Consider the following 15,515-nt stretch of genomic DNA (forward strand, 5'->3'; position numbering starts at 1 on the left):
TCACTGGAGAGCTGATCCAACATAACAAGAACTGCTCCCAAAAGTGTCCATGCAGGTAACCAGTGAGCAGCCAGGTGGGTATTCCCTGTGCTACCTGCAAACAAGTCAGGCCCCTTCAGGCACACCTGCAAATCCAGCATCAATTTTCCTGCACCCCATCACACACGCTCAGCTGTCTGTGTTCACACTGAGAACCAGGCTGAGACAAAGCAATCTTTAATAATAAATACCAGATCACAAAACTTCCAAACCTCACTCAACACAATCAACTGCACTTGCTGTTGCTTGCCAGAACCTACTGCCCACTAGCCAAGGGCAGGAATAAAGGTGCTGTGCTCCATCCAACACTGAGCTCCAAACCGCCCCATTCTTCTGTAGCTTTTTCTGACATTTCTAAGTAGGATCCCGTCTTTAACACCCTTTTGGGAAAACAGTGAGGAGAATAAGGATCTAGGTGCTGGCTACACAGAGAAAGAAGGAAAGAAAAGTTGAGAGAGTTTTGCTGCTAGTCAGTAATGGCACATGCAAAAGAGACAGGACATGGCTTGGGGTATCTGGGCAGGAGCATGAACTTAGCCCCTGAGGGACTGTGTGGGTGGCAAGGAGCCCAGAACCGCCACCTATCCTGGCCCTGTTTTCCATTTCCTCAGCCCACACACACTCCCACCCTCCTGCCAACCATGCTTGAGTTGCTTCTCTCCAAAGGCTGCAACAATTGCTGAGCACAGGCAAAGAGCCTCGCAGTCATCACAGCCCCTGGACTCTGAAAAGCCACACTGGCAGGTTTGCTGGATCAAAGGAGCAAAGAGAACCCCAGGACAGACCTGAAGCAGCCACAAACACTTCTCTTGAACACCCCTAGGAATAAGGTACAGAGTGAGAGCTCCTAACAGGATGGTGTCCTTCTGTTATCACCTCTTCTGAAGTGAGATGCCAAGAGACACCAGAGACAGAAGAGACCCATATGGAGCAGCTCTATCTGCAGCCAACACAGCACTCACACACACCCACTCAGCTGGGTGGCCTCCCCTTTGTCCCACACAGGGAGACACCAGCTACCTGTTCACTGTAGGGAATGAAACACGTGCAGAAGGAAATATGAAAAAAGCCAGAATTGACAGGATCTGCAACCAGAAAGGCAGCAGGAGGGGAAATTCACCTACAAAGGAAAGGTGAAGGCACTGCTACCTGGAGAGGCATTTCATCACCCTGTAAAGAAGTCGCTTTCCCATCAGTGTTAGGAAGTAGCAATGCATTTGGCTGTGGAGCTCCATGCTCTCAAATAAGCCGTCCTCAAGGACCAGGATCACACAGAGGCTCAGAACCCCCAACACAGCTATCAAAACACTACAGCTTTGTTGCCATCATTACCATGGCAAGAACATGTTTCAACTCTGCAGAGTCAAAAGCAGTACTTCAAAAATCCACATCTGGCATTTGTCTTTTCTCTTCAACAGGTATTTTCACATCTGAGCTTATTTTAAAATCAAATTTTGAGCTCTGTTTGAAGCAAAAGAACTGGCAGCTGCACATGAACATCCAAGAGGATACAGCTGCATCCAGTCATCAGACAGCTAGTCCCAAAAGGAGCCAGGGTTTGTTGACCAGCACAACAGCAGAGGTAGGGAACCACCAGTGACCACCCCTCGCTACTCCATCAACTGGCAGAGAACAATGCAAGACCTAACCAGGGCCAAGTGAAGTTATTGTTATGCCATGAGGGTGCCTCAAAGATGCCTCATGAGGTTCAACAGCGCCTGACAACCACTTGACCTACACTGTATCTCAGCACCAGCATAGCAATGATTTCCTTCAGAGCTGCCCATACAGGCTCTGCATTCCCCCTGCAATGCTTGTGCACAGTGTGCCTGCAACCCCAGACTTGCTTTGGTCAGTCACCTACAAACACCCTGGCCTTTCTTAAAACTTTAGTAATCAGAGTATTTTACTGGCTAGTAATTTCTTGCTGAAATTACTGTACAATTTTCACTTCTTTCTGCCAAAATTGAGGGCAATTTTGCTTAAATTAGCTGTGCCATTAGCTGTTTCACCAGGGAAATCTGCTCTCACTTGTGAATATGACATCATCTATTGACATAACCCCACCAAAACAGGCATTTCAAACTGTTATACTCTGCCGCTTCACGTGCTGCAATGACACTCAAGCTTAAACAAATCTTTGACACAAGACTTGCACCGTTTTGCTAGTCTACCATGCACTTCCCTTGGCTTTGTTTTTCTAAGAACGATTTGCTTCTGGAGACTTGCACTGCTTTCCACTGCACCCAGCATCTCAACTATAGGAACTAAGGGTTTTATAATACAAACATAAATAAATAAATTCAGTGGCAATTTTACAAACCAAATTGTGTATCCCACCTGAGCAACTTGTAAAGAATGCTCAATAGAACAGACCCCATGGCCAATCAGCACAATCCAGTGCGTGTTTACATGTTCAAAGCCACCTGCTGCAGGACTCAAGTGTCCCAAGTCCTTCAAGTGGGGAAAACTCAACCTGCTTTACTCAGTTAGGGGGTTTCCTGCTGTGAACACAAGTCAGTTGTGTTAATTCTCAAACACATCAAAGATTAAAGCAGTTTGATAGTTACCATACAACTGTTTGAATGTTTTCTGAGTATTCTTCCAGTCTCCATTACTGCAGTTACTGGACAAAAGATGGAATATGCATTGGAAGTGACAGCACAGAGACAGGAGCCTTGAGGAGTCTCATCAGAGTCTCACAGACATCCATGCTTTCTTTCACCTGAAAGCCCTTATGTTTTTAACTTCATGTAACAAGAATGGCCCCAAATTTTAACTCTGGCTCTGAGCATCATAAGTAGGCCACAGGACCTGAGAAGACTTCTTGCTCACATAAGCTTTTGGATTTATTGGAGATCAGTCTCTGCATTCCCAGGAATTTATCCACAGGCTCTGAACTCACTCACAGTGAGCTCTCTAGGCACACCCTACAGCATTCAAGCTAATTCTTCTCTCCACAAAATCCTCACAGGAGTCATTATGTGTGGCAGCCTCAGATTCTGCAGCTCCTCAGAGGAACAGCACAGCCAGCAAATACCAGATCAGAAGTATTGCATTTTACAAGTGGAGTTCCAGGCCCTATAAACCCAGTAGTTAGAGAGAAACCATAAACCAAAGCGCAGTGAAGCAGGTCAGAAACTGAGATGCAGGAAGGGCTGTTTTAGGCAATTATATAATTAGTGGTCACTTTTCAGACAAGAATAAAGCCCTGCTTGCCACTCCAGTCTTCTTCCCAATCATCTGCTTAGTAGCTCTACAGCTCGTGGAACTGGAGCTGTTTTTGAAGCTGACAACACACAATAGTTTATGTGTACTTGCTAAAGAGAAGCAGCTAAAATAAAATACTCAATAGGTAGTTCCTCAGAGAACTTTAAAGCCAATTATCTCTGGGTTCAGTATGCAGATTCCCCTCATCCATAAAAAAAGAAACAATAGTACTTTATTAAAATACTAAATTTTATTTTTTCACATACATTTAGTCTCCCCACCATTTCCATTTGTCTGACCACCACCATGCCTTATCAAAACATTCCATACATACTTAAAATGAAGCTGAGGGTGGAGTCCTGTCTTTAAAAACTAAACAGGCATTTTGGACAACACATTCTTGGCAAGGTAATCTGGATGACATTTATCAGACACAGGAGGGAAAGCTCTTTCAGTATTTGTAAAAAGAACAGCCAAATAATGGTTACAGAAATAAGACTGCAGATTTTAACGAACTGTTTAAACTGTTTTCTTTTCTTACAGAGTCTGTCTCCACTGCCAGAGAGCTTGAATGACCTGGAAGTGTACACAAAAAGTTAGAAATTGAAATAAATTTTTAAAAATTATTTTTAGCTTACTATCACAACTTATTTCATAAAATACTGACAATAAATTATAACAAAAGTACATTCCTTTCAGAGAAAATCAAGTTGAGAAAGCATGACATTGGGTCCTTGTGCTAGAAGATTATTATTCACATTAGGTCACAATAGTAAGAATTCAGTGATGGTGAGTGAGAGGATGGGTGTGGACCAGCGAGGCAAATACTGGCTGAACTCTGCCTACCCTGGCTAATGCCACAGCAGGTCCAGTAGCTGAGGCTGACTATTTTCAACATTCCTTCAGGAACAGATCAATTTGTCCATCAGACAAGTTTACACCAAACCATTAAGGGAATCAGGAAAGCATAAGCAATTCTGTCACTGCAAAACTGACTTGATGGAATTTTGATAGGGAAATCTAAGACACATTTTTAGATTAGTCTGTGTAAGTAATAACTAATTCAGAAACTTGCTTCCTGATATCACCTTCTGGCTTGTGCTCTTTCAAGAGCTCTGTTGATTCTGCGAGAGAATGTGGCAAGAATGCCATAATCTCCATCACAAAACAGCTCAGCTGTCCCAGACACCTCCGCAACAAAAGGCTAAACACCAGACTGGTTGAGATGGCCAAATTCAGCAGCAAGGGAAACCACAGCTCATTTCCTTAGCCAATATGGTGCCAAAAGGAAAATTCTGTGGGTTTAGTAAGCAACAGACAATTTACCAACCATATAAAAGCTGGAAAAATGTAATAAAATACTAGCTTTCCCATCTTAGCCAACTAAAACCCTTAAAACCGTTCCCATATATTTAACCTGAAGTATTGTTTGTGGTTTGCAACCCTTTAAAACAGTCCAAAGCCCATAAAGATTAAGAAATGGAAAAGAATCCCTAAGGTTATAAAAGTTGTTGGACTTTATCAAGCTCTGATGAATTCTGTTACCTTCTGGTCCTCTGTCCTGAAGCAATTCTTAACGTAGTTGGCAAATTTGGGCTCCAGCTTAGGAAGGGTAGAACCCTATTTGGAAAAAAACAAGCTTTAGGGTCTGCAGGTCATTTAATGCTTTTAAGAAATAACCTATGATGCTGAAAACCCCTTGCAATACATGGAGTTTGAACTCACCTGGCAACTTCCCACACTAATCTGCTTTAAACCATTTTAGGAAGTTTGTTTTTCAACCATGCCCAGGTATTTCTGACAGAAGTGGCTACACACTGTGCAAAGATTCTTTGCTGATGCTGAAGAGCACAACAGTGTTCACCACTTAAAATCATTGTTTGTAGTAAACAGTCCCATGCTACTCAGATAAATTAGAATTCTGTATTTATGGACTCTTGTAGATTCTTAACTTCAGCTCTCTAAAGCAAAACATGAACTTGACCTCAAAACTCACTAATACACTGCTCATTAATACATGACTTCTATTTATTTAAAGAACTGTTCTAGAAACATTTCGTTGTAATCCCTGGAATTGTCTTTGCACGTGCTCAAATGTACAAGGCAGATTCAGTTAATAAATCATAGATACAGGTTTATCATCTTGTCTCCTAGTATCTCCAGGAAAAATAATACAGCATGCTATTTTAGGAGACACTGATTTCCTTTCACATGTCCTAAAGAAATACTTTCCAATTTCTCAGGTGCATCAGCTGAAACATCCCATGTCAATTAGGACAACACACTTAGCCACTCCCTGCTGGACAGCACTTCCCAGTAGAAACACTCTGCAGCACCAGATAATGTATTTTAAAGCTCTTTTTGCCAGTTAGCTGCTCTGCATGCTTCCCTCTGCACATGTTTACTGTCTGCTCACATGTCTACTGTGAGCAGCTCAGCCACTTGTGCTCACACTGTAGAAGTACCACTCATCACAGCTGCTCTGAGTCAATCCTAACAGCACAGCAGCATCCAGGGTTTGTGACCCACCAGGATGGGCCCATCCATCATGTCAGGCTCACAGTCCACGGCTCTGCATTTGCATCCTCATCACAGCCTGTCATTGCTCATTCTGCATCCACCCTGTATTCAAACACTTCTGCTCTTATTTAGCATTCCTGGAACAAAGCAGCCCCTATAACACTAATGATCTAAGCAGAAGATGATCCTAATTCTTTAGGTGACCTTTGCCATTACATGGGCCAAAAAGTATATTATTTTGATTTTAAAAAACCTCATCAGCAAACCAGCAATGCTTACTAGCAACCACATCAGCCCTTCTGACCAGCCAAGAGCAGCCATAGCCAGGCTTTCACTCCCATCTGCTCTGTGTGCAGAAATACTCAGAGCACAGCCCTTGCTGGCACATGCACTTCAACCCTGGCTCAGGAGGTAAAGAATCACCTGCTGCACCCAACCAGCCTACAACTGGATTTTCTATTTTATACTTAAATAGCTGCTAAGCTGCTAGCTGCACACTACTGACATGTGTGACCACCAAGTGCTGGTCAAACCTGGTAAGAACCAGAGCAAGTGACTGCCCTGACACCTTAGAAGGGTGAAGCATCCGCTGAAGGGAGAGTCAACTGCAGATCCCTCCAGAAAGCAAATGCTTTGAGGTCTGCAGCAGTGCATCAACTCATACCACAAGCACCTATCTCCCTCTTCTGGAAGTTACCAAGCCTTACAAGCATCAGGACACTGCTTCAAGACTAAGGCGTTCCGGCCATGCAAGGAACTCACTACACTTTACTTTAGTAACCCGAATGTATATGCAGTATTTAAGTCATCTTTACAATAATTATCACCTAAGGGTTTTTTTTTAAATTTGAACAGAGATAGTTCACCAAGAAATACCAAACTGCTAATCAGCACTACTGGAGAAATACAAAGAAAGTGGTTTTGTTTCTCTTGAGTAGAGGCTTTTTTCCGCAAATATGCTTTCATTTCTCTTAGCTTCAACATCAACACATGCTCAAAGTATCAGCACAGGAATCAGCAACACCATAACCATTTACTGAAACATCCAATTCTTCTTTTCTGCAGAAGTGTAAAAGTAAGGCTGAGAAATCTCATTTCCAAAAACTCACCTTATCTACAGATGCTTGCATTTTTGCTTTTATCTCCTCTAATGACAGAGGGACTTTTGGTGTTTTTGGAGTTAAAGTTTTGTCCTTCTTGGAATCTGGAGTCTGAAAATTATTCACTTCATTAGTAACTTGCACATAAAGTTACAGAGAATCTAAGATAAATCTTACAAAATTAGCTATCAGACTGATAGTCCATACAGTTTTCAGAAAATCACAAACCCCAAATTTATGCTTCCCTCACACTCCTAAGAAGCATGAAAAATAACAATTTTCAAATTTGGAGTTATTACAGTTAGCATAGCTGGTGTCTTATGCTTCTGGGCAGGTGCCTCCACAGCTCTTTGAACAGAAATAAAACCAAAAATAGCAAAAATATTTAGTGATTCACAGTTTACTCCACATCTGCAGCTAGATTACGTCATGCTTTAAAAGACACACATGCAGTGCTTCTCAGATGCTGTCCTGCCATGCATCCCATGTTCATTTCTGTATGAGCCCTCCTGGCATCATGTCTGAGTACATGCAGCAAGGAAAACTGCACATGGAATCAGGACACAATTACACAGCATTAAGAAGGAAACTGCCAGTCCTGCAGTGGGTCATTGTCATAAGAGCCCCTTGGCAGCAGCAGCCTCCACTGTTCTCAAGGAAACACACTAGGCGGGCAACCTCTTGCACCAGGTGCTGCACAAAACTAATAGATTTAGTGTTTGAAACCAAAGAATTACCAGTATTCCCAAGGGACAGTATGTCTGATTTCAGATCCTGACTGTTTTAGGTACACACTGATCAGTGAAGAGTTTCACAGAGAACATGAAGCAGTCAACAATATCTTCAACATGCTTCATATCAAGATCTAAAAACCTAATTTGAATGTTAGTATGCTGTTTGAAGTTACCGTTAGGCGAGAAAACTAGCTTCTCCAGTAGAATAAATCTTTGTTTTACTCAGTTATTTTCACTCACTTTTGATTTAGATGCTGGTGTGGATGGCTTAGAATCTTTTCCATTCTGCTTTGCTTTCTGTATATTTTTTCCTGCAACCTCACGAACAGGCTGAAAAGCAAGCAAACAAGTTCATTTGTCAAATGAAATGCAAGTAAACTCAAGATAGCATGTTACAGAAACCCAAAGGAAAACTTCTTGGTGCAGCACAGTAACACATCCCTTGTTGTAACAACAAGTTCTGTTACCTCATTCAGTGCTATCTTTTTTCTGTAACAAAACCATTACCCCATTTGGCATTTCATCCAGAAACATTGTCTGGGATGTGGATGGCACCCGATACCACACGCATATCTAAGACACAGAGTCTAAAATTCCTATATAAATCAAGGGACCATTTTGTTCAGTCACACTAGATCACATTAGATGGCAGGAATTGCGTTTCAGACTGTCTTTACCAGGCCACTGTGCACTATCACTTATGGCAATTCAGTAGCAACAGAACAGCACATGGTGAAGTACAACATTAAATATGTTTTTAAACAGTAGGTATGAACATAAAAATTAAGCTGAAGTATAAAAGTGTGAGAACAAGAAAATTCCTCCCCCTCCTCCCGGTGCAGCTGCCCTGCTGTGCATTTGCAGCACCACCAGATGGCCCTCGGGGGCCGATGGAACACTTCCCCGCCTGCAGTGAACCCTTCCAGAGGCTCACACATTTATAGCCTTTTGCATCTGCAGTCACTGAAAGCTCCTTTCCACAGCATGCAGGACTGGAACTGCAAAGCAAAACCTCCTTTGAGCAGGATTTCATTTGCTGCTCAACAGCCATCCAGGCCCACACCAGTCTGACAGCTGCATCCCTGTGCTGCTAAGATCCAGTCACTCCTTTGCAGCCAAGGAAACAAAACATGGACTGGATGGGTGCACATTCACTGAACTGTTTTCCCACCCTATTAAGATTTCTTCACACAAACTGAGCCAAACCTAGCACATTCCAGAGAGCTGTGATAAAACTCATTGATTTAAGGGACTACCTGCCCAATTACTATCGTAGTATTAGCCACTTACTTTCTTTATTGGTGCTTTAATTTCTTCCTCATCATCTTCTAAGTCATCCTCATCACTACAATTGAAAAAGAAGTCACTCACCATAATTCAAGATCCACATTAGGAATTGATCTTCCCCTCCCCCACCCACCAATAAAATGTTTTATTCATGAAGGAAGCAAGCAATCTTTCCAAGTTTACTTTATACCTTAACAGATGGCTAAATGCTAGGGCAAGCACTACCTTTGAAGCAGTTAAATGCACTTCCTTCTCTTCAATACTGAAGGGATATATATCCTAGGGACTTCCACTACTACTGTTAGAAGTTAATGAGTAACAGGAAGCCCAGTACAACATATCTGAAGAACATTAACTTACATAGCATTGTAGAGATAAATAAGACAAGGATGCCTTTTCCCTAGCCAAGATACAGGAGCTTTTTCACTTAGCATCCAGTTATGTCATGAAATTAATGTTCTGAAAGTTAGCCCTGTATTTTAAAATACATTATCAAAACAGCAATACATACTCATCATCATCATCCTCATCTTCATCGTCATCCTCATCATCTTCTGCTAATTTTGGTTTTTTCTTTAAGAAAGAAAGTCTGTTAAGCGTTGATACAAATTTTTGGTAATAAAGAGCCACTGCCATGCATAGCAGCTGTGGCATAAGTACAAGGCTACTTTCCATCAATTTAGCTAAACCCAGGAAGTTACAGCTGCCAAGTCCAAAGCTACTGACAAGTTCATGGCATATGCTCTGAGCCTATGAACCTTTCCTCTGTAGTCCAGTGCTTTAATCAGCACTTAAACTCTTGCAGTACACTGATGTTTATACCAGAACCTGCAGTTACTGCAGGAGACAAAAATTTCCGCAAAAGTAGCCATTATATCTACCCCTTCAGCAAAATTCTGGGGACCTTCTGTACTTTATTACAACTTCTGTAGTTTAGTACAAAATAATTCCTTTCCCACTCATAATAGCTAGGCATCTAACTGCTTCCTCCTAGAGGCAGCACTAATACCAAACTAGAAGAAAATGCTGTGAACAACGTGACTGCAAGTCCATGTACCTGTGGTGTTTTAGCTCCTCCTCCACTTGCTGGTCTCTTTGTTGAAGCATTAACAATTTTTGTATCATCTTCCTCCTCATCATCTGATTCTGGTTCTTCTTCTAATGCTGATAAAAGCAAAGGCAAAGCATAAAAATGTCACCCCATTTAACACTATCAAGCACGACTGCTATTAAGAAACAAAGAGCACCACCCACAACTGAGTAGGTTTGGTCTGGCTGAGGAGCTGAATTGATAGCAAGAAGCTTCCCACTAGTGAACTGACCACTGACTAGGAGGTTTTCCAGCTGACTGAAGCAGGTAAATTTCCCACAGGGAAAGCCAAACCAGGCAGACTACCACCCCACACACTGGTGGGAAAACTCTTCATAAACAGACAACAGAAAGTCAAAAATAACATTTTCATCATTCCTAAGGAGACACATTTGAAAACAAGCGAAGAAAGATCAAAGACAATTTCTTAAAGGAGATTAGTCCCTGGGTTAGTTTAGTGAAAAAACAGAACTATTTTCATGGGCAGTCTTCTTACACTCAGCTAATAAGCAGAAAGCCTACAGTGGGACACCAACACCCACTTCTAAGGGAAGAAATTAGAACTGAAATTGCAAGGCTGACAAATGCCCCTTTATCCATACAAACCAAGTGGCAAGCAAAGGCATGCAAGCACTCCTCTCAACTTCTGCCCTACAGCCATTTCATGCCTTTAAGATTCAGAGAGTCAGTACCAGCAAAAGCACTGCTTGCAGCACCAGCTGCACATCTTTAAGTTCTGCTGGTGCTGCCCAGTGCCAGGACACAGCAGTGACCAGCCATACGTACCTACGAGGTGCTGACCACTGACATAAACAGGCCCTGAACCGCACTTCAACCGCAACACCACTGGTGGCGTGATCTCAAAGCCACCCAACGAAACCTGTGAGAAAAAGCATTGGTATTCAGTCAAATATTCCAGGCAAAGTGTACTCAACAGACACCACCCCAGTGGAAACATGCATCAACAGCTGGAGAGTCCATGGCTAACCAGTTACTCCAAATTCACTTTCAATACAGTATTCTGCAAGTGTTAAAGGGTCAACTCACTGTCAATAAGCCACACACAGGTTTACACTACATTCGTTGCTTATCCCAGTTGAAGCACACCAAGGCCAGACCAATAAGCATTTGTTTTTACAATGTAGACTGGAACATAATCCATCCCACCTGCCCCAGCACTGTGTAGTTCTACTTGTACATTATTAGCAACTGAGTCAAACTACATTCCAAAAATGACAACAAGGTGCCCCCCCCCCCCTTCCATCAGAGTAGCAATCATCTTCAGGGAGGCGTTAAGAGCTTGGGACCTGCAGAAAAAAACTAACTGTTCCCATCCCAGGTTTAAAGAAAGCAACACAAACTGAAGATGCATCTGCTTGCATATGCATAGACCTGTCTACATACAAATGCCATTAATAATTACTATCGCTTAAAAAATGTGTAATTTGCACAAGTGCGTTATCTCCACATGACTCAAGTACTCTACCAGGCACAAGATTTACTGCATCTAATAAAACAGACACTTCTCTGAACACTGTTCAGTTTCACTGAAATTTAGCTGACCCAAGACATTTATAACTTTTTTCTTACTAGAGATCAAATTTACAGTATGTTCTCTTAAGTTTCTGCACTTACTGTAGGCTGCACTGACATTTTCAGAGATGCCAGTACTACTTTAGTAGGGTTGCCTTCGTAGTCCAGTGCTTCTGCTTCTACAATGTGTAATTCATCTTTGGCTCCAGCTCCTAAAGTAACCTGTGAAGTCAAGAACAGGACACAGTCTGAGCATCCCAAATATTTTAAAATCCTCTAAACTCCATTCACTGGAATGAAAAAACTCCATTCACTGTTCTGCATCAATTAATACTGAAATTTGCATTTCTGACTACAAATGATCCCATCAGACGCCATCCCAAGCTGACACCTTTTCTCCACAACACTGAGACTTCTAAGGGCCACCTCCAGGCATGTTCTGATGACAGTGAAATCAGGTCACTTGCTGATGGATCATGCACCAAAAGGAGGCAATGGCAAGTTCAGGGGTCCAAGGAAAGAAGCATAAACACGTCATCTCCTCTACAGAGTCACACCGATAGTCTTCCCCCTCCTGCCACATTTTATCTGCCAGCTGCTTCCCTTTACCACACTGTGCATCTTTTGCTTACTTGACATTTACTGAGGACTGAAGTGTAACAGCAGCTTAGTGGAATACTGTGATTATGCACATGCCTTTTGCTGTAATTCACCATGGACTGGGAACTGCTGACCCAAGGCATTTCTAAACGGAAGTGCCTGGATCCCTTACTCAATGAGTATGAGTCTGGCACTTCTGAAGAGTCAAAGCCCATAGCTGCAAGGAAACAAGTGAGTGACAGTGGTCAGGCCTGAAATTCCAGTTCATTGAACCTCAGGCCTCTCAGACAGGACTACGTGCAGAAGATGTGAAGACCACAAATCCTTCCTACTACAACTATTCCCAACAGCGTTGCACAAGGCTTTGTGCTTCCTACCCTAAAACCCCAAACAAAGAAAGTTTTCCAACCCCCACAGGAGATGTGGGTGTGAACACTTCAGAAAGAGGCACAGAAGTTTCCATTCTTCAAGAGCTGAGCTTTAATGAGGCTGTAATGGTCCACACTTAAGATGTATCAGACTGAATGCAAAATGGAACATAGGATTCACTACTTCTGGCAAATCTTGTTATTAGCAAGGGAAATTGCAGCTCTGATCTCGCCTCTCGAATTTGTTGTCAGCAACACTGAATTGCTCAGCTAATGGGACAAAAATTTTAGAGTATGTCCTGTCATTTGCCCCAATTCAATACTATAGCACTTTTCATTTATTTCTCATGTGTTTGGCAAGCACCCATGCATTTGAATGCATACCAGATAGGTCACCAAGCAGTGACCATCCCTGTTCTTACCTGCCATTAGCAAGACATTTACAGAAACTCATGGCACTTTTACCTCCTGCATCTATCCTCTTTTCCTTTTCACCCCCTTTTCTCCCCACCTTGCTGTACCTCAAGGCCTGGTCCACCACCACACTGTCTTTTTTGTTCCATGTCCCAGACATTCCAAGTCTTCAAGTCTTTCAAACATTTCCTAGTTTGTCCTTTGGTATTTTAATCCTGTTTCTCCTGTACATTCTCCCTTTTTATTCTATGAAAAGAGGTTACTGACATAAAGACTTCACTCCCCCCACAAGCCTAACAACAAAGTAGTGGTGTGGATTGATCTGCTTCATCCCTTAGTGTACAACATCAGAAGAGATGATACAGTTAATTTTGAAAATAGAAAAGGAACTTTTGAATAAAACAATACTATTTATGTATCACTCGTTTTATCTGTGTAACAAACATTTGGATACAAGAAATCTGCACGTGGACTTGCCAAATACATTGCTACACTCTTCCATCAAAAGGAATTGCAATTAAGAACAAATTACTAATTGTCAAATCCAGGCTGTATTTTTCAGAATACAAAAGGATGGAAAACACATGATTCACATGACTAACAGGGAAGTGTTTTAAGTAACACCATTAAGTGTTTGGAGATACTTATTATGCAAGTGACCTCCAGGAAGCAATTCTCCTGTAGGAATTAGTCCACAATTTTAAGACTCTCTTGCTTCCAAGTATCAAAGCATTTCCTTGCATTTAAATAATCACAGCAGTACGCCATAAAGATGCTACAACTCTTTAATTTCTTATCTGTTAAGATGGGCACATTGTTTTGCTACCCAAAAACACATGGTCAGTCCAGAACAAAAGCCTTGAAATACTGTGTCTGACTTGTGTGGCACCAGAAAGCTCCAACAACTCCCTGGGAGCCTGTTAGATAAATCATCTGAATGAAAGATGGGGTTTCCCAGTTACATCCTTGGAGAGGGCAAACCAAGGACAATCAATCAAAACATAAACCTTCTGCACTCTTATTTGGATTTACTTAGTATCTGCTTCTGGGAAAGAAAACAAACTCGAATTATGTTTGGGAACACAACGAAATGGTTTTCAAAATCCAGTTTTTAGTAGTCTACAAGAGTGTGCCCATCTATGTATGACTCTTACAAATCTATCCTTCCCCTTCTGCCCCGGTAGTATCTGCGCTATTTCCCTTAGTGATGCCTCAGTGTGTAGTCTAGCATTTAATTCCATTTAGCATATATTTATTAACCCAACATTTCCCAGCCTTGCATTTGCTTGCTGTCCACAAAGAAACATCAGTGAAAAACGTTTTCAATACAGAAAATATCTGAAATTACAGAATATGCTCCACTGCCAGTAAGAGATGGTTATTTTTAACAGTTTTACCTAACAATTATCACCTGAATTAAGATTGGAGAAATAAATGGCAGGGTAAGAAACTCACCATCACAGCACACCACTACATTTAAAATGTTAAGTGTAAAAGCTAAACACTACTTGCCGTTCTCAGAGACAACTGATGTTCATTTTCTTCATCATCTACTTTAAACTGAAACTCCTTATCCGCTTTAAGCTCACAGCCTGCAAGAAAACAATTTAATTATAAGCCTACTGTTTTACTCAAGACTCAAGTGTTTGCTAACCAGTTACTTGGCAGCTTGCTGTTCCCAGGCCTCGTACTTGCAGGGAACTAGCGGCTCACTCCGGGCACGCACGGAGCGGAACACGTGGGGTGACGAAAACCCCAGGCGAGCACGCGGCCTGCTGTCCGCAGCTCCCCGCGCGGCCCGTTCAAGCCCAGCCGCTTTAAGACCATCCCGGCCCAGCGTCCGCCGCGGTACCCGGGGCGATGGCACCTCCGTTACCGCCCGCCGTGGGCGGCCGGGCCTGCCCCGGGGCGATGGGCTGCAAGGCGCGCGCGGCCGCGGCGCTCCACGTGCTCCGCCTCCGGCCGCGCTGCCATGTGCTCCGCGGGCGCTGCCGGGGCGCCGCGTCCTTAGGAACGGCGGGAGGCAGCAGGAACAAAGCGCGGAACAAAGCGGGACGGGCCCCGCCACGTGCGGGCCGCGCGCCACGTGGGGAGCGCGCGGGAGCGGCCGCCGCGCACCCCCGGCCCTGATCGAGCCCCCCCGCCCCTGCCCCGCGCGCGGAGGGGCGGCGCTCGGCCGGCACAGGCCGCGGCCCCGCACGGCACCCGCACGGCGCTCGGCCCCGGGGCCTGCGGGGGCGACGGGGCCAGCGGGCCCCGCGAGAGCGTGGGCGCGGCGAGCGTTACCGAAGAGGAAAGTCTGCGGGCGCAGGGGGCCCATGCTCTCCATGTCCATGGCACTGTCCTCCATCGCGGGGCTGGGTACGACTGACGGTGCCTGCGGCGCTGCGGGCGGACGCGCACTAAAGGAAGGCCCGTGCCCGCCCACTCGCTGATATAGCCTCGTGTTCTCGCGAGAACCGCGCGCCGGGCCCGTCCCTCTGTCCCCCGCGCTGCCCCTGCGCACGCGCGCTCGCTAGCGGTGGTAGCGCGCGGGGCCGGGCGGGCCGCCAGGGGGCGTCGCGGGGCCGGGCCCGTGTGAGGGGTGCGGGCGCCGCCGCCATGGAGCCCGTGGGGACGG

At 44.0% G+C, this 15,515-nt stretch overlaps 1 protein-coding gene across 1 annotated transcript; it reads right to left on the minus strand.

Annotated features, from left to right (window-relative positions):
- Positions 1-3,477: 3,477 nt before the first annotated feature.
- On the minus strand, positions 3,478-15,337 carry NPM1 (nucleophosmin 1). Its single transcript, XM_064388048.1, has 11 exons — positions 15,182-15,337; positions 14,408-14,487; positions 11,616-11,735; positions 10,767-10,860; positions 9,948-10,054; positions 9,402-9,463; positions 8,894-8,948; positions 7,844-7,933; positions 6,879-6,980; positions 4,795-4,869; positions 3,478-3,825 (listed from the first exon to the last, which is right to left on the minus strand). The coding sequence occupies exons 1-11, from the start codon at positions 15,243-15,245 to the stop codon at positions 3,787-3,789; spliced, it is 888 nt and encodes a 295-aa protein (XP_064244118.1). The 5' UTR covers positions 15,246-15,337; the 3' UTR covers positions 3,478-3,786.
- Positions 15,338-15,515: the final 178 nt, after the last annotated feature.

This window comes from Passer domesticus, chromosome 13 (assembly GCF_036417665.1).
Source record: "Passer domesticus isolate bPasDom1 chromosome 13, bPasDom1.hap1, whole genome shotgun sequence".
NCBI lineage: Eukaryota > Metazoa > Chordata > Aves > Passeriformes > Passeridae > Passer > Passer domesticus.

Coding starts and splice junctions, on each gene's coding strand:
- NPM1 (XM_064388048.1), bottom strand. CDS start 15,245: ATGGAGGACAGTGCCATGGACATGGAGAGCATGGGCCCCCTGCGCCCG. Junction 14,488..15,181: donor CCCGCAGACTTTCCTCTTCG/GTAACGCTCGCC, acceptor GTTTTCTTGCAG/GCTGTGAGCTTAAAGCGGAT. Junction 10,055..10,766: donor CAGTGGTCAGCACCTCGTAG/GTACGTATGGCT, acceptor TGCTTTTATCAG/CATTAGAAGAAGAACCAGAA.